The sequence below is a fragment of the Rana temporaria genome, chromosome 6 (genome assembly GCF_905171775.1).
Source record: "Rana temporaria chromosome 6, aRanTem1.1, whole genome shotgun sequence".
Taxonomy (NCBI): Eukaryota; Metazoa; Chordata; class Amphibia; order Anura; family Ranidae; genus Rana; species Rana temporaria.
The window spans coordinates 165209356-165232814 of record NC_053494.1 but is presented as its reverse complement, the minus strand read 5'-3'; the positions used below and the strand labels follow the sequence as shown (position 1 = coordinate 165232814).

The 23459-nt window shown below is 44.3% G+C and overlaps 2 protein-coding genes across 4 annotated transcripts in view; both read left to right on the top strand.

Moving 5' to 3' along the window:
• The first annotated feature begins 8036 nt into the window (after positions 1 to 8036).
• The window catches only part of MAP3K20 (mitogen-activated protein kinase kinase kinase 20), a 277073-nt gene continuing 261650 nt past the window's right edge, over positions 8037 to 23459 (top strand). For 2 of the 3 annotated variants that reach the window (XM_040357733.1, XM_040357731.1), the window contains exon 1: positions 8037 to 8120. The gene's annotated coding sequence lies outside the window, so the exon portion shown is untranslated. The remainder of the gene's footprint in view (positions 8121 to 23459) is intronic. The other variant, XM_040357734.1, reaches the window with a different exon arrangement.
• On the top strand, positions 9680 to 10795 carry LOC120944007 (uncharacterized protein DDB_G0271670-like; the record flags this gene model as incomplete). The annotated part of the gene is made up of 1 exon (XM_040357738.1): positions 9680 to 10795. A coding segment is annotated over one exon (1116 nt), but the record flags the coding sequence as incomplete, so codon positions are not given.

Below are 23459 nucleotides of genomic sequence, written 5' to 3'. Positions count from 1 at the left end.
GGGCTGTATAAGGTATTAACTGGCAGAAAAAAAAAATGTTTTACTATTCAAAGTTAAAACAAAAAAAAGTTCCGCTTTAAAGCAGAGTTCCACCCATATAAAAGTCAGTAGCTACAAAAAGTGTAGCTGCTGACTTTTACTAATCGGACACTCACCTGTCCCACGGTCCATCGATGCGGGCGTACGAAGCTCCACTCCTCTCTCCCTCCTCTCTGCGGCACCGAAATTTTCACTGTGGGCATCTGGCTGTGGCTTCCCAGTCGGGCACGCACTGCGCATGCGCGAGCCACGTTGCGCACCGTGACTGGCCGGGCAATCATCTGGAACCTGTGACCTGTCCCAAAAGATTGGCAAAAGAGGGGAGAGGTAAACTTCCTTCTGGCGCCGCAGTGCCCCGGGAGGAATGGAGAGCTGAATCCCTCTAAAAAGAGGGTATCCCCCCCCCACCCCAAAAAAATGACATGCCAAATGTGGCATGTCAGGGGGTCACCTACACTTAAAACGGAAGTTCAATTTTTGGGTGGATCTTCGCTTTAAGGTAAAAACCTTTTGACATAGGTGTGCACAGCCTATTGCATTAGGGTGTGCACTCCAAAGCAAAATCACATGGCACCGATCACTTACTGGGGTAGATTCACGTATCTGAGATACACTACGCTGCCGTAAGTTTGAGCCGCAGGTCCTGTATTCACAAAGAACTTGCGCTGAAACTTACGGCGGCGCAGTGTAACTGGGCCGGCGTAAGCCCGCCTAATTCAAAATAGGCTGGTTGGGGGCGTGTTCTATGTAAAATACTAGTGACCCCACGTATTTTACGTTTTTAACAAACGGCGCATGCGCCGTCCGTGGACGTATCCCAGTGCGCATGCTCCAAATGACGTTGGCAAATCGTCATGATTTCGACGTGAACGTAAATTACGGCCAGCCCCATTCACGGACGAGTTACGCAAACGACGTCAAATTTGAAAAATTTTACGCGGTTCCGACGTCCATAGTTAACATTGGCTGCGCCATGTTTTTGGTGGTTTATCTGTACGCCGGAAAAAGCCTAACGTAAACGGCGTATCTGTACTGCGACGGCAGGGCGTACGTTCGTGAATAGGCGTATCTAGCTGATTTACATATTCTAGGCGTAAATCAGCGTATACGCCCCTAGCGGCCAGCGTAAATATGCAGTTAAAGAGGAGTTCCACCCAAATTTGGAACTTCCTCTTAACCCACTCCTCTCCCCCTTACATGCCACATTTGGCATGTAATTTTTTTGGGGGGGGAGTGGGGGCTTCAGCACGAGTGGGACTTCCTGTCCCACTTCCTCCTTCCTGTAGGCGACTAAGCTTAGTCGCCTTCAGGAAGTGGCTGCTGTAGGCGATCGCCTAGGACACGTCACAGGTCCTAGGCGATCTCCTGGCCAATTACACGGCGCGGCGCCGGGCCGCGCCGCTCGCGCAGTGCCGCGCCGCTCGCGCATGCGCAGTGGGTGCCCGGCCGTGAAGCCGAAAGCTGTCACGGCCGGGTGCCCACACTGAAGATGAAGACGCCGGCCGGGGAGGGGGGGAGAGGAGCGGAGCCCCGGCCGGCGCGTCGCTGGAGCGCTGGAGCAGGTAAGTGCCTGTTTATTAAAAGCCAGCAGCTACACTTTTTGTTGCTGCTGACTTTTAATAAACATACAAATGGCTGGAACTCCCCTTTAAGATACGACGGCGTAGGAGACTTACGCCGGACGTATCTTAGCAATATTTAAGCGTATCTCAGTTTGAGAATACGCTTAAATATACGACGGCGGGGATTCGGACTTACGACGGCGTATCTACTGATACGCCCGCCGTAAGTCTTAGTGAATCTACCCCACTGTGTTCATTCGCTCCTTTGAAAACTTCCCCCGTGTGTGCCAGCAGCCTTTGGGAGAGGAGAGGACGGAAGCCGGGGGGGCAGGAATGAGCCGGGGCAGTAGGGGCAATCTGCACTGCACAAGGTGATTAGGGTGTGACCTGGCACACCTGGCACACATGCCTAAGCCTATTGCTCTCCAAAATTTGTATTTTTGCTCCTGTGATCAGACTTCCTATTAGAGGGTAGCTATGCTCATACAATGATGAGTTTCAATATATTTTAGTCTGGATTCCGGTGTAACTACAAATACATAAAAAGATTCAGAAGAATAAAACAGCGCCCGTCCTGATATGATCGTTCCTACTTACAGCTGAGATCTCCTAGAGCTCTTCCATTATAAATATGTAGACAGAAGCACAATCAATAGAAATGTGTATTCCCGCATCCTGTGCAATCTTCTCTGGGCATTACAACTGGATTACATATTCACTGCATTGCACTGTAGCTATTTTACCCCTGATATTGTATACATTTCTGTGTTCTAGCTTCCATGTTTTCTCTGCTTTCCTAGTGATTTTCACATAGGGACTGCCGAATGTGTCATCAACCAGAAAATGGACTTCCACATTGGCTGCGGCAGTTCCTATGTGTAGGACCAGATTTACACCTCCTGCTCTTATTTATTTCATTTTTTTTGTTCCTTTATTTATTCACTTCTGTGTTGAGCATTGTGCCAAATTGTTTTGCTCTATTTATTAAACTGGCATGTAACCGATGAATGTTTCAATGTTCATTTCTGTGTATATAGAAGAACTGTAGAGTTGCTGTGTGTGTACAGTACATACAAACGACATATATACCAACACATTAAATACTTATTTTCTTGTCATAGGTAAAAAATAAATAAAAAAAAGACTGTATTATTTTTTGCTGTAAATATAAAACACTTATTAGATTAAAATGTGATAAATATACTCTGCATTTCTGTGTTTTCTGGCATTTGGATTTATAATAAAGAACCAGTAAAACGAAACAGAAGCTAATTTTTGTGCAAAAAAGTGATGGAGAGGAAGGGGTGGATGGTGACATAATTACCACCTTGTCCAATCACAGAATGCCTTCAAAATAATACAAGGGGTTGATTTACTAAAACTGGAAAGTGTGAAATCTGATGCAGTTCTCCGTGGCAGCCAATCAGCTGCTAACGTCGGCTCATTCAATTTAATCTTAGACAAAAAAAAAAACTGGAAGCTGATTGGCTACCATGCACAGCTGCTCTAGATTTTGCACTCTCCAGGGGCCAGATTCAGATAGAGATAGGACGGCGTATCTCCTGATACGCCATCGTATCTCTGAGTTCTGTCCGTCGTATCTATGCGACTGATTCATAGAATCAGTTACGCATAGATCTCTAGGCTGCAATCTCACGCTGGCCGCTAGGTGGCGCCTCTGTTTGTATACGCGACGTTCCCGGGTCGAATTTTTAATTTTTTACGTCGTTTGCATAAGTCGGTCGCGAATACGGATGGACGTAAACATAGGCGTGCGCACATAGGGTGTAAGGTGTGCCTGGGCACACCCTAATCACCCTGTACTATGCAGATTCCCCCTGCTGCCTGGCTGCAGAGAAAGGGACTGGGGAATCTCTGTTCTCAGTTCCTTTCTCTGTCCCAAAAGTTACACATCAGGGGTCTGTTTATACCACTGATATTTCACCAAAGCCCCCCAAACAGGGCTCCTAAAAAAAAAAATTCATGTTCAAAAAAAATAAAATAAATGTAAAATAATAATAATAATAATACAAATAAAGATATACTATTGACACCGCTCTCTGCCCTGCTGACAAAGCCCTACTGACTTGCCCACTGCCATATATGGTATATTACACACGCATGTGTGTTTGAGCTTTGTTGTGCACACCCTAATGCAATAGGCTGCACACACCTATGGACGTAAATTACGTTCACGTCAAAACCAATGACGTCCTAGTGACGTCATTTGGAGCAATGCACGCTGGGAAATTTAGGGGACGGCGCATGCGCAGTTCGTTCGGTGCGGGGACGCGCCTGATTTAAATTCTACACGCCCCTTAGCCGCGGAATTTGAATTCCGCCGGGGGATTTACGATACGCCGCAGCAACTTTAGAGGCAAGTGCTTTCTGAATACAGCACTTGCCTCAAAAACTTGCGCCGGCGGAACGTAAATCAGATCTAAAGATCCGCTAACCTATCTGAATCTAGCCCCAGTTTTATAAATCAACCCCAAGATATTCTCTGAATGGTGGAGGCGCTGAATGAGTGGCCCCTTGTGGTGAGTATAGAGAGGCAAATTGCTTCAGGAGCTCTGAGAAGAGACCAGAAATGACTCAATATAGCACAGGCTAAAGTGTTTGTTACCCCAACATTTCATATTCCTGATGTTTGCCTGCTGTACCATGTACTTATATGAAAAAATATCCTGTTCTCTTTTTATTGCTTCCTTTGTGTGAAATCCCTGGTGTTTCTGCCAGTCTGTCTGCTTTCCTATTAAAAACTGACCACACTTAGCAGGAGAGCACACCGTGGCCAGTTCTCTAGCTATGCTGGGAACTCAGCCTGCTCTCCAATGATCAGACGTGTCCGGACACGCCTCCCCCGCACAGCCTTTCACTGGGAAGCTCAGTGTGCTGCTGCTTCTCCTGCCCCAGCTCTTATGCAGCTGAGAACACAGGGAATGTGATCACTTCTAAAAAGGGGGGAAAAGGGTATTTAAAAAGTTTGTTTGTTTTCTTTTATATCTATACAAAAATGTTTTGTTTTTATTTCTATTTTAAACTGAATGGGTTGTTTTACAAGGTGATCGTTTACAGCATGGTTGCTAAACCTGTGGCCATTCAGCTGTTGCGGAACTACAAGTCCCGAGAGGCATTGCAAGGCTGTCAGTTAAACAAGCATGACTTCCAAAGGCAGAGGCATGATGGGACTTGTAGTTCCACAACAGCTGGAGGATCACAGGTTGCGTACCCATGGTGTACAATCACTTACATCAATTACAATCACAATTTCAAGAGTAAGTAAACCCTATTTTTTTCCTGAAAAAAAAAAAAAAAAACCTTCAAGAGAACGTCATAATGAGCTAGTATGTATAGCATACTAGCTCATTATGAATGACTTACCTGAGATCGAAGCCCCTGAAGAGCTTCTCGTTCCCCTCGTCCGCCGCCGATATGTCCCCTCCGAGTGCCTTCCGGATATCCCTGCTCCGGCGCTGTGAGTGGCCCAAACGGCGATGACGTCACTCCTGCGGGACCGGCAAGATTTCGCGCATGCGCATGGGACCGGCATAATCCCAGCACGATCCCATTCATAAAACTGGGACGCTCATGCGCCGTAGACATCGGTGCAGTGTTTTCTGCAAATATCTCCTTAACCGTGTAGGTTTAGGAGATATTTCTTGCACCTACAGGTAAGCCTTAATCTAGGCTTACTTGTAGGTGCAAGTTGTCAGAGTGGGTTTACAACCACTTTCAGCATCCACCCTAGATGTGAGATATGAAGGATTAGATGTAACCAAGCTGGACCAATGATTGGCTGGTGTGGGATAAAATCCCTCCTTTGCATGGACAGGAATGCAGTCATGCCGGCACAAAGGCACTGTGCTGGAATGTAAACTGAGCTGCGCATGCACAGCTATGTTTACATTCTACAGAAGACTGCGAGCAGGCAGGTAGTTTTTTTAGTTGTTTTTTTTTTTTGCAAAAGAGATGTATGTATCCTTTGCAATAAAGAGTCTGCCTGCTTCTATTTTTTTTACTTTTAGACTTTATTTCCACTTTAACCAACAGATATGTGGTGCTAGGTCCTATCTAAGCAGTCTATGTCATTTCTATGCAGTCTGTTGGACTCCCCCTTCCTAATTGTTGGTAAATCTAGTCAGCAGCTGTTTGTCAGCTGGATTGTTTAGTAATGCTAAAGATATTCCAGAAATGAGAAGGCAACCTGCATGAGTGGTGAAAGCTTCTAAAAAAAAGTCTGGCTGAACCTGACAAACAACTATTAGCTATAGAGTTGCACTGATACTATTTTATTGTACCGATACCATAACTCCCAACTGTCCCTGATTGGAGCAATGTCCCTCTGTCCCTCATTCCTCCTCTTTTGTCCCTTATTTTGGTCTGATCTATACAGATGGATATAAAATGCACTTTTTATCTATCAAAAATAGTTTTCCAGCGCTAAACCTTTCATCCGATTTCTAAATTGCTGCATTTGTAAATTTGTTAACCACTTGCCGCCCGCCAATGACAGATTGACGGCGGCAAAGTGGTTGTAGAATCCTGACCGGACGTCATATGACGTCCTCAGGATTCTAAGCCGCTGCGCGCCCCCGGGGGCGCGCATCGCGGCGATCGTTGTTGCGGGGTGTCAGTGTGACACCCCGCAACACCGATCTCGGTAAAGAGTCTCTCACGGAGACTCTTTACCACATGATCAGCCGTGTCAAATCACGGCTGATCACGATGTAAACAGGAAGAGCCGTTGACGGCTCTTCCGCACTCGCGTCTGACAGACGCGAGTAGAGGAGAGCCGAACGGCTGCTCTCCTGACAGGGGGGGTTCGCGCTGATTGTTTATCAGCGCAGCCCCCCCTCGGATCGCCACATGGACCACCAGGGAAGCCCACCCTGGACCAGGGAAGGGCAGATCCAAAAAAAAAGGCAAAAAAAAAAGGCTAAAAAAAAAAAAAAGTCTGTAAAAAAAAAAAAAAGCAAAAAAAAATTATGCCAATCAGTGCCCACAAATGGGCACTGACTGGCAACATAGGTTAATCAGTGCCGCCCCAGTCTCCATCAGTGCCACCCTACAGTGTCAATCAGTGCCACCCCACAGTGCCCATCCATGCCCAGTGCCCACCTATCAGTGCCCATCTGTGCCACCCATAAGTAGCCACCAGTGCCACCCATAAGTGCCGCCCATGAGTGCCCATCTGTGCCACCTATGAGTGCCCAGTGCCGCCTGTGTGCCCATCAGTGCTGCCTATGTGTGCCCATCAGTGCCGCCTATGTGTGCCCATCAGTGCCGCCTATGTGTGCCCATCAGTGCCGCCTATGTGTGCCCATCAGTGCCGCATACAAGCGCCGCCAATCAGTGCCACCTCATCTGTGCCCGTCAGTACTACCTCATTGATGTCCATCAGTGCCATCTCATCGGTGCCCATCAGTGCCGCCATATCAGTGCCCGTAATTGAAAGAGAAAACTTACTTATTTACAAAATATTTAACAGAAAAAAAAAAAAACGTATTTTTTTTCAAAATTTTCAGTCTTTTTTTAGTTGTTGCGCAAAAAAAAATAAAATCGCAGAGGTCATCAAATACCACCAAAAGAAAGCTCTATTTGTGGGAAAAAAAGGACGCCAATTTTGTTTGGGTACAGTGTAGCATGACCGCGCAATTGCCATTCAAAGTGCGACAGTGCTGAAAGCTGAAAATTGGCTTGGGCAGGAAGGTGTATACGTGCCCTGTATGGAAGTGGTTAATAAACACTACAAAATTTTTAGAGCAAGAACCGGATTGCGGATCATCTTTTCTTCATCCTCTTGCGATAGCCGTTCGCGATAATCACGGTCTTCTCCTGCCCCCCAACTGGTAGAATACAATGGCTCCGCGGGAGGAATTCCCCTGTTGATGGGGGGATTGAGGGAAATTTGCTCCACGTATGGCTGGCCTCAGTGTACTCTTTTGGTTCCCTTATTGGTGTTTTTGTTTTTGCACACTTGAAAAAAAAAATGGACTGAATGGTAGATTATTGATCTACATTTGCACTTTACACCAGGGGCTGTGGGGTGGGCCAATGGGGTGTAAGGCAATAATCTGTACAGCTGTGAAACGGTGCTGAAATGAGGAATAATCTTGTTTTTTTGAGGATATGCGATGGAATGAGACGTGTGAAGCTCTTCTCTGATCATTTTAGCCAGAAATTCAACAAAATGGTTCAATTGACTGACAGTGTGAATCCAGCCCTGCTCCATGTAGAGTAGTCCTCAGCACAGATCTCTATGATGGATGAACTCTGAGCACATTTTCCAGGACCTGTCTGTGTGTGGAATGCAGCTCCTTATTATGGGATGTGTGTGCTGTACCGCGGACTGCCGGTAGGTGGCGCTGGTACAGAGCTCTGCCATACTATAGTAGTGAATGACAGGAGGGCGGAAGTGGCAGTGACAGCACGCTGCCTCCTGCGGGAAACTTTCTAGCTGTCCGGTGGCGGAGGAGTCCCGGGGAGAGGATCGGACTGACTACAGCTTCAGCACCGGTAAGAAGAGCGGGGAGCAGGCTGGGGGGAGGCGGCTGGAAGGTCCGGGAAGTGGGCTGTACAACACAGAACCAAGTTTAGAAGTTCGGGAAGGAGGTGACTCAGCACCTGGTGGTGTGGGACACATCACATCGGTGTACTCCAATCTACAGGTATACAACCAGGTGCAGCGTAACAACCAATCAGCTTCTAGCATCTTATTGATCAGCTAAGTTTTAAAAAATAAAATCTAGAAGCTGATTGGCTGCCATGCACATCTCCTTCAGATTCTGTCTGTTCCATGCTTAGAAAACTGGAACAGACAGAATGTGGAACAGCAGCAGCCAATCAAATTCTACCTTTCATTTTCAAAACCTAATGAAGAAGCGGAAGCTAGAAGCTGATTGGTTGTCATGCACAGCTGCTCCAGTTTCAGGAAATTCCACCCCAGTGTAGTCCCCACCATGCAGGGAATTCCCCATCTACAGGGTGATGATGTGTCTCCTATCCTGATCATAGTGCGGGGGAGGAGCTGTGTGTGCGCGCACCTACCTCTGTACATACCTCCAATGTTCACTGATTTCTAGTGGTGCGCCAAAAGTTCAGAATTGGCACAAACTGAAATATATATTTTTATAATTAATTGTATTATATTCGACTTTTTAATACTGTGAATTTAAAAGAATATTAATTTATTGCCGGCCGTTATCGGCACCATTTGAAGCAGTGTTAAAAATCCCGCATTTTTGGTGAATATTTGTTCAGCTAAAAAAAAAAAAAAACGCACCTGCCCATTGAAAACGCAGCAAGAATGCATCAAAAATGCACCGGTGTTGCATTTTGGTACAATTTTTTTGAGTCACATGACCTATGAAAAATGCACCGTAAGCACGGTAAAATCGCTGGCGGTTTCGGCAGCCATTATCGTCACCTTTATTTTAATTTCAGCACAACACTGAAAATCTTCTTCTTCTTCTTCTTCTTCTTCTTCTTCTTCTTCTTCTTCTTCTTCTTCTTCTTCTTCTTCTTCTTCTTCTTCTTCTTCTTCTTCTTCTTCTTCTTCTTCTTCTTCTTCTTCTTCTTCTTCTTCTTCTTCTTCTTCTTCTTCTTCTTCTTCTTCTTCTTCTTCTTCTTCTTCTTCTTCTTCTTCTTCTTCTTCTTCTTCTTCTTCTTCTTCTTCTTCTTCTTCTTCTTCTTCTTCTTCTTCTTCTTCTTCTTCTTCTTCTTCTTCTTCTTCTTCTTCTTCTTCTTCTTCTTCTTCTTCTTCTTCTTCTTCTTCTTCTTCTTCTTCTTCTTCTTCTTCTTCTTCTTCTTCTTCTTCTTCTTCTTCTTCTTCTTCTTCTTCTTCTTCTTCTTCTTCTTCTTCTTCTTCTTCTTCTTCTTCTTCTTCTTCTTCTTCTTCTTCTTCTTCTTCTTCTTCTTCTTCTTCTTCTTCTTCTTCTTCTTCTTCTTCTTCTTCTTCTTCTTCTTCTTCTTCTTCTTCTTCTTCTTCTTCTTCTTCTTCTTCTTCTTCTTCTTCTTCTTCTTCTTCTTCTTCTTCTTCTTCTTCTTCTTCTTCTTCTTCTTCTTCTTCTTCTTCTTCTTCTTCTTCTTCTTCTTCTTCTTCTTCTTCTTCTTCTTCTTCTTCTTCTTCTTCTTCTTCTTCTTCTTCTTCTTCTTCTTCTTCTTCTTCTTCTTCTTCTTCTTCTTCTTCTTCTTCTTCTTCTTCTTCTTCTTCTTCTTCTTCTTCTTCTTCTTCTTCTTCTTCTTCTTCTTCTTCTTCTTCTTCTTCTTCTTCTTCTTCTTCTTCTTCTTCTTCTTCTTCTTCTTCTTCTTCTTCTTCTTCTTCTTCTTCTTCTTCTTCTTCTTCTTCTTCTTCTTCTTCTTCTTCTTCTTCTTCTTCTTCTTCTTCTTCTTCTTCTTCTTCTTCTTCTTCTTCTTCTTCTTCTTCTTCTTCTTCTTCTTCTTCTTCTTCTTCTTCTTCTTCTTCTTCTTCTTCTTCTTCTTCTTCTTCTTCTTCTTCTTCTTCTTCTTCTTCTTCTTCTTCTTCTTCTTCTTCTTCTTCTTCTTCTTCTTCTTCTTCTTCTTCTTCTTCTTCTTCTTCTTCTTCTTCTTCTTCTTCTTCTTCTTCTTCTTCTTCTTCTTCTTCTTCTTCTTCTTCTTCTTCTTCTTCTTCTTCTTCTTCTTCTTCTTCTTCTTCTTCTTCTTCTTCTTCTTCTTCTTCTTCTTCTTCTTCTTCTTCTTCTTCTTCTTCTTCTTCTTCTTCTTCTTCTTCTTCTTCTTCTTCTTCTTCTTCTTCTTCTTCTTCTTCTTCTTCTTCTTCTTCTTCTTCTTCTTCTTCTTCTTCTTCTTCTTCTTCTTCTTCTTCTTCTTCTTCTTCTTCTTCTTCTTCTTCTTCTTCTTCTTCTTCTTCTTCTTCTTCTTCTTCTTCTTCTTCTTCTTCTTCTTCTTCTTCTTCTTCTTCTTCTTCTTCTTCTTCTTCTTCTTCTTCTTCTTCTTCTTCTTCTTCTTCTTCTTCTTCTTCTTCTTCTTCTTCTTCTTCTTCTTCTTCTTCTTCTTCTTCTTCTTCTTCTTCTTCTTCTTCTTCTTCTTCTTCTTCTTCTTCTTCTTCTTCTTCTTCTTCTTCTTCTTCTTCTTCTTCTTCTTCTTCTTCTTCTTCTTCTTCTTCTTCTTCTTCTTCTTCTTCTTCTTCTTCTTCCTCTTCTTCTTCCTCTTCTTCTTCTTCTTCTTCTTCTTCTTCTTCTTCTTCTTCTTCTTCTTCTTCTTCTTCTTCTTCTTCTTCTTCTTCTTCTTCTTCTTCTTCTTCTTCTTCTTCTTCTTCTTCTTCTTCTTCTTCTTTTTTTTTTTTTGTCTGATTAATTTTGGTTCATCGCTATAACATTCCCACATTTTAAGAATGCATAATATAAAGTCATTGTGAGGTTGCACAATCCTAGGCCGCCTTATTTACAGTAAAATGAAACCTAAAAGCAAGTATGTATCATATTGCAGCTCACCAATTCTTCGATGTGATGGCTGCATTCGTTTTCCTTTTTTTAGCCTTTCTTTTCACCTGGTTATCTGGTCAGTAAGTCTGTTGTTTTGCAAAAGAACAAGCTCTCTTTCAGACGTTTCAATTTACATGGATGAGGCAAACCATTGAATGCTGACAGGGGTGCTTACAATGATTAGTGCTTATTCATGCAAAATGTTTATCCCAAAAGGAAAGAAAAACTGTTTGCTGTAACTGATTATAAAGTGTGAGCTGGAGTCTGGCTTCAGTTTGTTAGTGTCTTTAAATCTGCTAGTACATTACATCCCCCCCCCAGACTGATTGTGCTGCTGTCTGCTGTGCCCCCTGTGTTCATTCATCCAGAGTGTAGACACTCTTAGACCCCTTTCACACTGAGGAGTTTTTCAGGCGGTACAGCGCTAAAAATAGCACTGCTATACCGCCTGAAAAACTCCTTCACTGCATACTCAGTGTGAAAGCCTGAGGGCTTTCACACTGAGGCGATGCGCTGGCGGGACAGAAAAAAATCTCCTGTCAGCAGCATCTTTACAGCGATGAGAGGAGCGGCGTGTATACCGCTCCTTCACCGCTCCTTTCATTGAAAACAATGGGAAACCGTGGCAATACTGCCCGCAATGCGCCTCTATAGAGGCGGATTGCGGGCGGTATTAACCCTTTATCGGCCGCTAGCAGGGGTTAATACCGCACCGCTAGCGGCCGATTCCCGGCGGTATAGCACCGGTATTTTTAGCTTAAAGCGAAGTTCTGCCAAAATTTATTTTTTAAGTCAGCAGCTACAAATACTGCAGCTGCTGACTTTTAAAATAAGGACACTTACCTGTCCAGGGCCCCCGCGATCTCCTCACCCAAAGCCCACCCGTCCCTCGGCTCCCGGGTGCAGACGCTGCCATCTTCAGTAAGGAAATCAGAAAGTGAAGCCTTGCAGCTTCACAGCCTGGTTCCCTACTGCGCACGCGCGAGTTACGCTGTGTGTCCTGACTAGTCCCTGTTGTCTTCTGGGACCTGTGTGTCTCCCAGAAGACAGCAGGGGGGGGCAGATTCTGCGGCAATCTATCAACAGAAGTAGGAGCAAATACCTGGATTAGACAGGTATCTGCCCCCCCCCCGAAAGGTGCCAAATGTGACACCAGAGAGGGGGAGGAACCGGAAAAGCAATTTTTTTTGGGTGGATCTCGACTTTAAGAAAAGAAAATGAATGCAGCCACCACATGTGATGATTGATAAGCTGCAATGTATTCAAATTTTTAGTTTAATACCATTTTAGCCCTGGTTCACACTGGTGCGATTTGACATTTCAAGTCGCATGTCAAATTGTCCGGCAATGACACCGTCCTAATCGATGCCACACCCGCGGCGCTGCACCGATTTCTGTTTCTGTACTACTTTTTTCAATTTCGGCCCGCGGTTTACATTGACATCTGTGCAGAAACCTGTCTGTAATCACGTCCGAAATCGGGACTGACAAGCGGGAGAGAGCTTCATTCCCGCAGTCCAGTGTAAACCTGGGCTTAAAGCGGAGGTCCACCCTAAAAAAAAGAAAAAAAAAATAGCCAAAAAGGTTACAAAAAAATTGGAAAAATATATTTTTTCCTTATACTTACCAGAAGTGTCTGTTACTAGGCAGATCTCCTAATCTGCCACTTCCTTGTCCGCGGTGGTCTTCTTTATTCTCCTTGCGCTGCCTCCTGGGAAATGGGGAGTGGTGTCTTCTGGGACCTTGTGTGTGTCCCAGGAGACATCCGGCCATTCACATAGCGCCGCGTGGCTCGCGCATGCGCAGTAGGGAATCGGGCAGTGAAGCCGCAACGCTTCACTTCCTGATTCCTTCACCGAGGATGGCAGCGGGGCAGCCGAGACCCGAGCAATTGCTCGGCTTCGGCTGCCGACTTGCGGACACCCTGGACAGGTAAGTGTCCTTATTAAAAGTCAGCAGATACAGTGTTTGTAGCTGCTGACTTTTATTTTATTTATTTTTTAAGCCGGACCTCCGCTTTAAGGAGGTTCATTTGAGCCACCAAAGTAGCTAGTTTAAACCTGATACAATATACCAGAGTAAAAAATGTTACATAAAGTAGCAGGCAAAATATTGCTTCCTACATTGAATCTAGAAGTATAACTAAAGGCATTTCTTTTTAGTTTTGCATGGTGACTGGTGGAGAGGGATTAGCACATCTGTCAGTTGTTTATTGCTCTCTGTGTCCCCATTCGTTTGTCCTGAGATTCGCTCCCTGTTTGTCCTGGTGACCGTTCTCACCAACCGTAAAGGAAAATGTAAAATATACCCAATAGTTAATGGATAGAGCAGAGAGGGATTAGAATACCTGTTGGTTTTTATTTCTCTCTGTGCCCCCGTTAGGGAGATCCATCCTCTCTCTATTTGCTCTGTTATCATTGAAAGTGAAGGAAAAAAATAAAATGGCAAATTTTGGGTTCACAACAGAACATTAATAAAGAGAATGTATTCCAATGGAGACATTAGTTTTGGTGACAACCAGGAGTTGCCTCACTTTGGAGGGATTTCCTCTCACTTCCTGTATTGGTAAGGGGATAGGAAGTAAAGAAAAATCTCCCAAATGGGACACAAATGGCGAAAAAGAACGAGGGGGGGTTATTACCGTCCAAAATGAACCAAAAAAAAAAACGATTTTCTTTTCTTTTCACTTTAGGTTGTCACCAGAACAGGAATAGAGGAGGAATCTTGAAAAGGGGATTCTTGTTCTGGAGACACTTTGGATTGATTTCCTCTCACTTCATGATGTGACTATAGGACAGGAAATAAAGAGAAATCTCCCCATTGGGACACAGCTGGGACTCATTTTTTAATTATTATATGTTTGTATATAAGGGGATCTCTTCTAGCAGGGGGCCCAGGGCTTTGCCCCTTTTGCCCTCTTATAAACCCAGCACTAGTAAGGTGGGACTTGTTTGTAGCAATTTAGCATGATGTCCTTAGTGGTTGATTGCAGGGAATGGTAACTGCTAGGGATGTGCTACAGATGGATAGACATGCAAAAACATACTAATGTAAAGTGCTCATCGGTGCAGTACCAATCCGTGCTCATCGGTGCAGTACCAATCCGTGCTCATCGGGGCATTACCAATCCGTGCTCATCGGGGCAGTACCAATCGGTGCTCATCGGGGCAGTACCAATCGGTGCTCATCGGGGCAGTACCAATCAGTGCAGCGTCATCAATGCCCTTTCATCAGTGCCCATCAGTAAATAAGAAAAAATATATATTTGCAAAATTTTAGAGCAGAAATTATTTTGTGTTTTTTTTTTTTTTTTTTTTTTAGCAAAATAAACCCCACATTGATGTTTAAATACCACCAAAAGAAAACTGTGTGTGCAAAAAAATTATAAAAATGTCAGTGTTGCATGACTGTGTAATTGTCATTCAAAGTGTGACAGCACTGAAATCTGAAAACTGGCCTGGGCAGGAAGGGGGTGAAAGTAACCAGTAGGCAAGTGGTTAAAAAAAAAAAAAAATTAACTTTTTTAGCTGGCTCCCTACCATATCCTGGATCTTTCCCATTTTCTATGGTGTTGCAGTAGGAGTGTCGCTGCTTTTGCTACATAGTTCATAATGTAAGCTAAATTAGAAACTCAATAGGGGAATAAAACTCCTTTGCACTATCTGAAGAGGGTGGTTGGAGTTGATAATGAAGGCGGAGTCCCTGAAGGAGACAAGAAACCAGAATGTTCTTCAACTTACTATCTACACCAATGTTTATCAACTTGCACGGTATAGAGGGCCTCAACTGCGACCCTTGACCTAATTGAAGGGCCGCACATAATAATAGAACATTAGTAACACTAAACACAACTGTCAGAGAGTACAGATAGACAGACTATAAGGCTCCATGCACATTATAATAAAAAAGTAAAAAATGCAAGAAAAACGCTAGAATAAAAAAAAAGCTCATAATAGCATTTTTTTGTGCCAGCTTGGAGTAGCGTTTTAGCAGCATTAGCATTTATATATATATATATATATATATATATATATATATATATAAGCAGGAGCGTTTAGGCTCATTCTGTGTTTTTTTTTTTGTTTTTGCTGCTGCCAAAAATCTCCAAAAAACTATACACATTTTTTTTCCCAGGAGCCTAAAAATGCTAATGTGCATGGAGTCTAAGTAATGATGGTCAGGGACTGTTTATATTTAGAAGACTGGAGACATTCCGCAGGAGACAGAGGCTGGGGACATATATAGGGATCTACACAGATGTAAAATATCAGATTTGTGTGGATTGAAATAGCTTTGGTGTTTCTCTTGGGTTTGGCTCACTAATGGAAAGCTCTAGAGAAGGGTGTCTAACCTGAGGCCTAGTATGGCTATGAATGCGACCCAACACAAAAATGTAGACTTACTTAAAGTAAAAAATGTTGATATTTTTTCTTCTCTTTTTTTGGGGGGGCGGGGGGGCAGGGGGATTGTAAAAATGCATTTACACTTAGCGAATCCAAATTTGACAGTTTCTCCACTGCACTTTTGTAAGGCTTCATGTACACTCTGCCCACGTTTACAGCAGCTGTGGCAAAACGCCACAAAATCGCACAGTGATATTTGCTGCTGTTTTGGCTGTTTTGTGTTTTCCCATGGCCGGCGGTCAAAGTGTTCCTATCCTGAATGCAACTCTTCCCCGTTCAGAAGAGGGAGGTTCAAGCTCCCCTAACCACAGCAGCTCCTAAACTCTGCTAAAAGCCTATGGCCCAGATTCACGTAGAATCGCTGCGGCGCAACGTATCCTAGATACGTTACACCGCCGCAATTTTTCATCGCAAGTGCCTGATTCACCAAGCACTTGCGATGAAAACTACGCCGGCGGCCTCCGGCGCAAGGCGGGCCAATTTAAATTGACGTGTACCATTTAAATTAGGCGCGCTCCCGCGCCGGACCTACTGCGCATGCTCCGTTTCTTAACTCCCGCCGTGCTTTGCGCGCCGTGACGTCATTTTTTTGAACGGCGACGCGCGTAGCGTACTTTCGTATTCCCGGACGGCTTACGCAAACGACGCATACTTTAGACAGCAATACACTTGCTGACTAAAGTTAGGGCACCAAAAAAAACTACTAACTTTGCGACGGGAAACTAGACTAGCGGCGACGTAGCGAACGCGAAAATCCGTTGTGGATCCGCCGTAACTCCTAATTTGCATACCCGACGCTGGTTTACGATGCGAACTCCCCCCAGCGGCGGCCGCGGTACTACATCCTAAGATCCGACAGTGTAAAACAATTACACCTGTCGGATCTTAGGGATATCTATGCGTAACTGATTCTATGAATCAGTCGCATAGATAGAAACAGAGATACGACGGCGTATCTCATTTGTGAATCTGGCCCAAAATGTACAATGACACATAGGGGAAGGTTTACTAAATCTGGTGCAGCTGTGCATGGTAGCCAATCGGCTTCTAACTTGGGCTTATTCGAATAAGCTTTGACAATAAAACCTGGAAGCTGATTGTGCATACTCCATAGACTCCCCATAGACTTTTATAGGGTTGCGTTTAGGAGCTTTAGCAAAAAATTGCCAAATGCTCATGGACTCCAGTTTAGGAACTCCTAGTGTACATGAAGCCTTATGCCCCATACACGCGATCAGAGTTTCCGTCGGAATAAACAGACAGGTTTTTCCGACGGAGTTCTGTTCAAGCTGTCTTGCATACACGCTGTCACACCAAATTCCGACAGTCAAAAACGCGGTGACGTAAAACACGTACGACGAGCTGAAAAAAATTAAGTTCAATGCTTCCGAGCATGCGTCGACTCGATTCTGAGCATGCATGTTTTTTTTCTCTGTTAGAGTTCCATACAGATGAACGGAATTTCCGTTGGAAAAAACGGGAACATGTTCTCTTTCTAACTCCGTCGGAATTTCCGATGGAAAAAGTCCGATGGGGCATACACACGGTCGGAATATCCGATGAAAAAATTCCGTCTGACTTTTTCCATTGGAAATTCCGATCGCGTGTACGAGGCATTAGTTTTACCTTCCCAAAGAAAAGCCTCACAACCATGCCTTTAAACATGTCATCAATTTCCAGCAACACCTATTTTCAACATGTCCGATTCCTCAAATTTGATTGCCGCCCGAAAATTGGCTGTTGCTGCAGCCCACTAACAGTGCGAAATTCGTATAAAAATTCTTTGGTACGATTTTCAAAAGAAAATTTGTACGAAATTCGAACCGTGTATGGCCAGCTTAAAGCCTCATACACACAATCGGATTTTCCAACGGAATTGTGTGATGACAGACTGTTGGCTGAAAATCTGACAGTTTGTATGCTCCAACTGACAATTTTTGTCAGATTTTCCATGGACAAATGTTGGATGGCAGGTTTTAAAATTTTCTGTTGTCAGAATTTCCGATCGTGTGTACACAAGTCTGTCGGACAAAAGTCCAAAGTACAAACACGCATGCTCTGAAGCAATGCACAACAAACACAACATTAGCAGAAGGTGCCCAAAGGGTGGCGCTAAAGAGCTGAAAAATCACGTAGTACGTCACTACGTTTGTGTTTGTTGGCCGACAATTGTGTGCATTTTGTATGGAAGACAAGTTCCTGGCCAACGCTCTTCGGACAAAAGTTTGACTCTTTGTCTGCGGAAAATCCGATCGTGTGTACGAGGCGTAAGATTTCTTGTTCTAATTTCACACCATTAAGCCTCGTACACACAATCGGATTATCCAATGGGAATTGTGTGATGGCAGGCTGTTGTCGGAAAATCCGACCGTTTGTATGCTCCTTCGGACAATTGTTGTCGGATTTTCCGCGGACAAATGTGGGATAGCATGCTTTAAAATTGTCTGCCAACAAATGTGTTGGGTGAAGAGAAAATTCTAGACATGCTCTCTAAAAATCAATGCCTTCATTAAGAGAGGTAATAATCCAAAAAATACAAGCCACAGGAACTGACGCGTTTCACACTTTCAAAGGTGCTTATTTAGAGCTATGAATAAGCACCTTTGATAGTGTGAAACGAGTCAGCTCCTGTATTCCGTTGTTTGCTGTGGCTTGTATTTTTTGGATTATTACCTCCCCCTTTTTTTTTTTTTCGAATAACGGCATTAATTTTGAGTGCGGCTGTCCAGAATTTTCTTTTCATCCAATTGCCTAAGCTTAGCCTGCACCTGCTGTTCCCATTTGGAGGAGAGCTACATATCCAGACACCCTTCCTAGAGCGGCATTCCTCCCCCCCCCCCCCCCCCAACAAATGTGTGATGTCAGATTATCCGAGCGTGACACAAGTCCGTCGGGCAAAACTCCAAAGTACAAACACGCGTGCTCAGAAGCAATGCTCACCATAACGCAACATTAGCAGAAGTTGCCCAAAGCTAAAGAGCTGAAAAAACACGACGTTTTGTGTTTGTTGGCTGACAATTGGATGCCGTTTATATGCAATACAAGTTCCTGGCCACACCCTTCAGACAAAAGTCCTACGCTTTGCCCGATGAAAATCCGATCGTGTGTACGAGGCTTTAGTGGGCAACAGCTGACAGCTGATGTTTGTGCAGCCATCAAACTTGAGGGATCGGGCATGTTGGAAATTTTTTGAAAAACAAATCCATTTATAGTCAATGTTGGGAGAATTGTGTGAGAAATATAAGGCTCCATTCACATCTAGGCAGACAAATTCGCAGCGTTTTGTCCCGCGAATTGCGGCGGCAAACAGCGGCGTTTTGTACGCCGCGATTGTCCGCCTAGATGTGCCCCTAGATGTGGGGATGGTTCCCGAACGCCGAAAGCCGCCTGGTTCACATCTCATAGACGCCCTACGCCTGCCGCCTGAAAAAAAGTCCCGGACCCTTTTTTTCAGGCGGCATTGGCGTTCGGCCATACAAAGCAATGGGAAGGCTTTGTTAAAAAAAAAAAAAAAAGTTACACACTCGCGGCAAAATATGCCGCGTACGCGGCGTATCTTGTCGCGGAGGTTTGAATGCAGCCTTAGGTAGCCTGACCTTCTATTAACGTGTACATATTAGTGGAGACATCGGTTTTGCGGCAATGGCCAATATTTCATTGTCAATCTGTCGGAATATTGCCAAGTGGCTTCAGTCCCCAGAATTGCTGTCCTTACCACACATGGATAAATGATGGGTTTAGTAGAAGTTGTGTTTCAGAAACTTCAGTTCTTTGGCAAGATCAAAAGGGAGAAAATAGGTTTATTGTTAGCGGTTTGCAAATGCTTCATCTGCAGTGCTAGAAGCTGTGGAGTTTCCACTGTGTTGCGAAAAATTCTTCAGTTCAGGACAAACATTTACTTTGTATGTTTGTGAATGGGAAGGGGAACTAATTTTCCCTTTAAAACTGAAATTGCAAGAACACATGGAGACTTGTTTGTGATCAGCCTCTACCAGCCATAGTTGTGTCATTGTGCAAGTCCGCCTTTCACAAATGGAGTTCTTCCAGAGGTTGCTAGAGGTTCCCTGAGCAATCGGCAATTTCTGCCTCTCAGATAAGTGTCCTCTGACACCAGTGATATTTTTAGATATTTGTAAGGAGGGAATTCTTCCTGATGACCACCGGCTAATGTACTGTGCGTTGTAGATATAGTCATTTTTGTCAGGGGTTCCCTGAGACCTTTAAAGGGTAAGTTCCTCTTTACCAAACAAAACTGCCTATGCAGATAAGGGGCATCTGTAGATAAAAACAAACTGTGCAAATTTGACTAAAGTTGAATAATGCCCTTGCTGTAGGCTTAGGCCATTTTACATACCTCCTGAAGCATGACTGGAATACTCCCCAGGACGTTGCTAAGTGAGGCCTAGTCATTACTGCTCACCTCCACCAGCACACGAGTGAGCTCTCAGACTCAGAGCTACGGCATCGGGGAGAGAGAGTGCTTGTGTGGAGGTTTGAATAAGAAAATAAGCTCACTCCTGTGATGGTGGAGGTGAGCAGCGATGACTAGGCCTCACTTACCAACTTCCTGGGAGTATTCTAGTCGGGCTTCCGGAAGTATGTAAATGGTTTACACCTTTAGCAAGGACATAATTAATTAAATTTTAGTCAGAGATGCACAGTTTGTTTTTATCCAGATACCCCTTACTTGCATAGACAGTTTTTTTTGTAAAGGTGAATTAACCCTTTCGCTGCCAGGTCCACTACGTCATGAGGACTTGACAGAGGGTGGTTTCAAGCACAAACTAGTGCCTGCCATCACCGGGATTACATGTAAAACTGACAGGCATACTTCTGCCTGTCAGCTAGAAGCAATCGGGCAGTAAAGCCCCCCCCCCCCCCCCCACCGTTGTGTATTCCAGGCTCTGCTTGTCCTCTGCGGGCCCAGGACCAACACGGTGGGTGGAGGGGAGAGAAAAGAGTGGACACGCATCCGCTCGTCTCCCCTTTTTTGCTGTCACCCGAAAAGCAACGTACATGATGTCACTTCTGGGTCACCTATCAGTTAGGTCTCCCCAGTTAGCATAGCTGAGTGGGGATGTATTGCAATTCAGTGGAGCACAGAGAAGGTTCTCATTAAAGAGAACATGTCGCCTAAAAATCACCACATAAAGTTACGTCCAAGCACATAAAATCCCCCGCCCCCACATATATGCATGTACGAACGTAAGCACACACGTCGGGGACACCTACGCATAAAAACATAATTTGTGATACAAATGTTGCATATTGCTTTGCACGCCGTAAAGAAAACAACAATTCTAGCACAAGACCCCCTCTGTAACATGAAACTGTAGACCTATAGGGGGCTTTTAAAGCATCACCTATAGAAAATCTTGTTTGTCGCCATTTCACAGGGGCACACAAGTTTAAAGCGGATGTCCGCTGAATTTTTTTTTATTAAAAGCCAGCAGCTACAAATACTGCAGCTGCTGACTTTTAATATTAGGACACTTGCCTGTCCTGGAGTCCAGCGCCGTCCGCAGGAGCGGACGAGCGATCGCTCATCACTCTGCTGCCACCTGCCACCCTCGGTGAGGGAACCAGGAAGTGAAACGCTCCGGCTTTACTGCTCGGTTTTCTACGGCGCATGCGTGAGTCGCGCTACGCCTGCCGATTGGCCTCCGCTGTGTTTTGGGAGCCGAGTGTTCCCAGAACACAATGGGGGGGGAGGTGACGTCATGCCCGCAGTTTACCCGAGACTGTGTGGCCGGAAGTGGTTGCAAATACCTGTCTTTAGACAGGTATCTGCACCCCCCTCCCCCCTGAAAGGTGTCAAATGTGACACCAGAGGGGGGGAGGGTTCCACTTTAGGGTGGAGCTCTGCTTTAAGGTTTGACATGTTGGATATATGTTTACTTGGTGCAACCTCGTCCTTTATAAAATAGCGGTAATATCGTGTGACACCAAAAATTGGAACTGCCACTATTTTATTCTCTAGGGTGTCTGCTTTCAGGAAATATATAAGGTTTTGGGCTTTTGTGTAATCTTCAGGCTTAAAATGTTATTTATATTTTCTAAATGTGTGCAAAAACAGCCCTGGCAGCGAAACGGTTAAGGGAGCAGCAGCATAATACCAAGGCTTCTAGATGTTACCTTATCACATGGAAAATAGTAGAAATTTGTACTAATGGTGACCTGGGAGCTTTCAAATGTGTCAGCTGTTGGCAGTGGTGGTGTTGGCATTGTCCCTACATGTTATCAGCAGCTTGTAGCTCAGCACTAGATGTTTAGTTATCTTTGTGTGATTGACTGGCAGATGAGGTCATTGGGCACTGCCAGGGGATTAGCAGTCTCTGATCATTGCTGGTATGTCAGTCAGAAGCAGATGCCTGATTTATGGAGGACTAAAGTGACTCAGCCTGATTCTGGACTTTATATTCTGACCTGCGCCAGAGAGGTATCAGCTGGAATCTGATTATTTGCTATTGACAAAATATCTGTTTCTTTCCTCCACCGCCATACAATCATATTTCCCTCTACTTAATTTATGTGGGGGGCCCTTAGAAGAGGAGGATCAGAGCGTATATTGATTGGTTTGTGCAAAAGTTATAGCGTCTACAAAATAGGGGAAATAGGCATTTTTATTTTTTTACTAGTAATGGCGGTGATCAGTGATTTTTTTCTTTAACAGAATTGCGACCATTTTGGTAACCAGTGACATGATTACAGTGACACTGGCAATAAATGTGTTCCTTCTGGGTGTTTCCAACTGTGTGTGTGGGGGATGGGCTGCCTGGGACAACACACAGATCCATCTTCCTGCATAGCAGCAAGATGGGATCTCTGTGTGATCTCCTGTCAAAACGGAGATCTTCCTTGTTTTATTATGGCAGATCCCCATTCTGTCTCCGAGGGTAGACGGCGTACACCGGACCCACTGATTGGCTCTTCTGCTGGCCAATTGGTGAGCGCGTGCCCACAGAACCTCGTGCACAAACAGACGTATACTTACAGCGACTCGCGCAGCCGGGCCAACCTGCCGCAGTATAACTGTGGCAGCTGGTCGGCAAGTGGTTAAAGATAAAGCATAATGCATTTTTAAGTGAACACTTATTTTGATTTCCGCATCAAAGAATACATCATACATGCGTGCTTATGTAATTACTGATACAGTTGTATTCAAAATTATTCAACCCCCACTGAAATTGATTGTCTTGGCCAGTTTGACATTGATTTTGATCATTCAGTCATCCTGCTTACAATGAAATCAAAGAGGCACGTGTAGGTCAGACAAATATAACATAACATTTATAATGAAATAACCACAAATGTCTTTTCTGTGCTCACATCATTATCAGTTTTATTCAACCCCCAAGTGACATTCAATCTTAGTACTTAGTACAACATCCTTTTACAGTTAGAACAGCTTTTAAACGTGAAGCATAGCTTGACACAAGTGTCTTGCAGCGATCTACGGGTATCTTCGCCCATTCGTCATGGGCAAAAGCCTCCAGTTAAGTCACATTCTTAGGCTTGCGCACTGCAACTGCTTACTTTAAGTCCCACCAGAGGTTCTCAATTAGATTTAAGTATGGTGACTGCGATGGCCACTCCAAAATGTTCCAGCCTTTAATCTGAAACCATGCTCTAGTGGACTTGGAGGTATGCTTGGGATCATTGTCCTGTTAAAAAGGTCCAACGTCTCCCAAGCCTCAGGTTTGTGACGGACTGCATCACATTGTCATCCAATATCTCCTGGTACTGAAGAGAATTTATGGTACCTTGCACACGCTGAAGCTTCCCTGTACCTGCAGAAGCAAAACAGCCCCAAAGCATGATTGACCCCCCGCCATGCTTCACAGTAGGCAAGGTGTTCTTTTCATCATAGGCCTTGTTCTTCCTCCTCCAAACATAGCGTTGATCCATGGGCCCAAACACTTCTAATTTTGTTTCATCAGTCCACAGAACACAATCCCAAAACTTCTGTGGTTTGTCCACATGATTTTTGC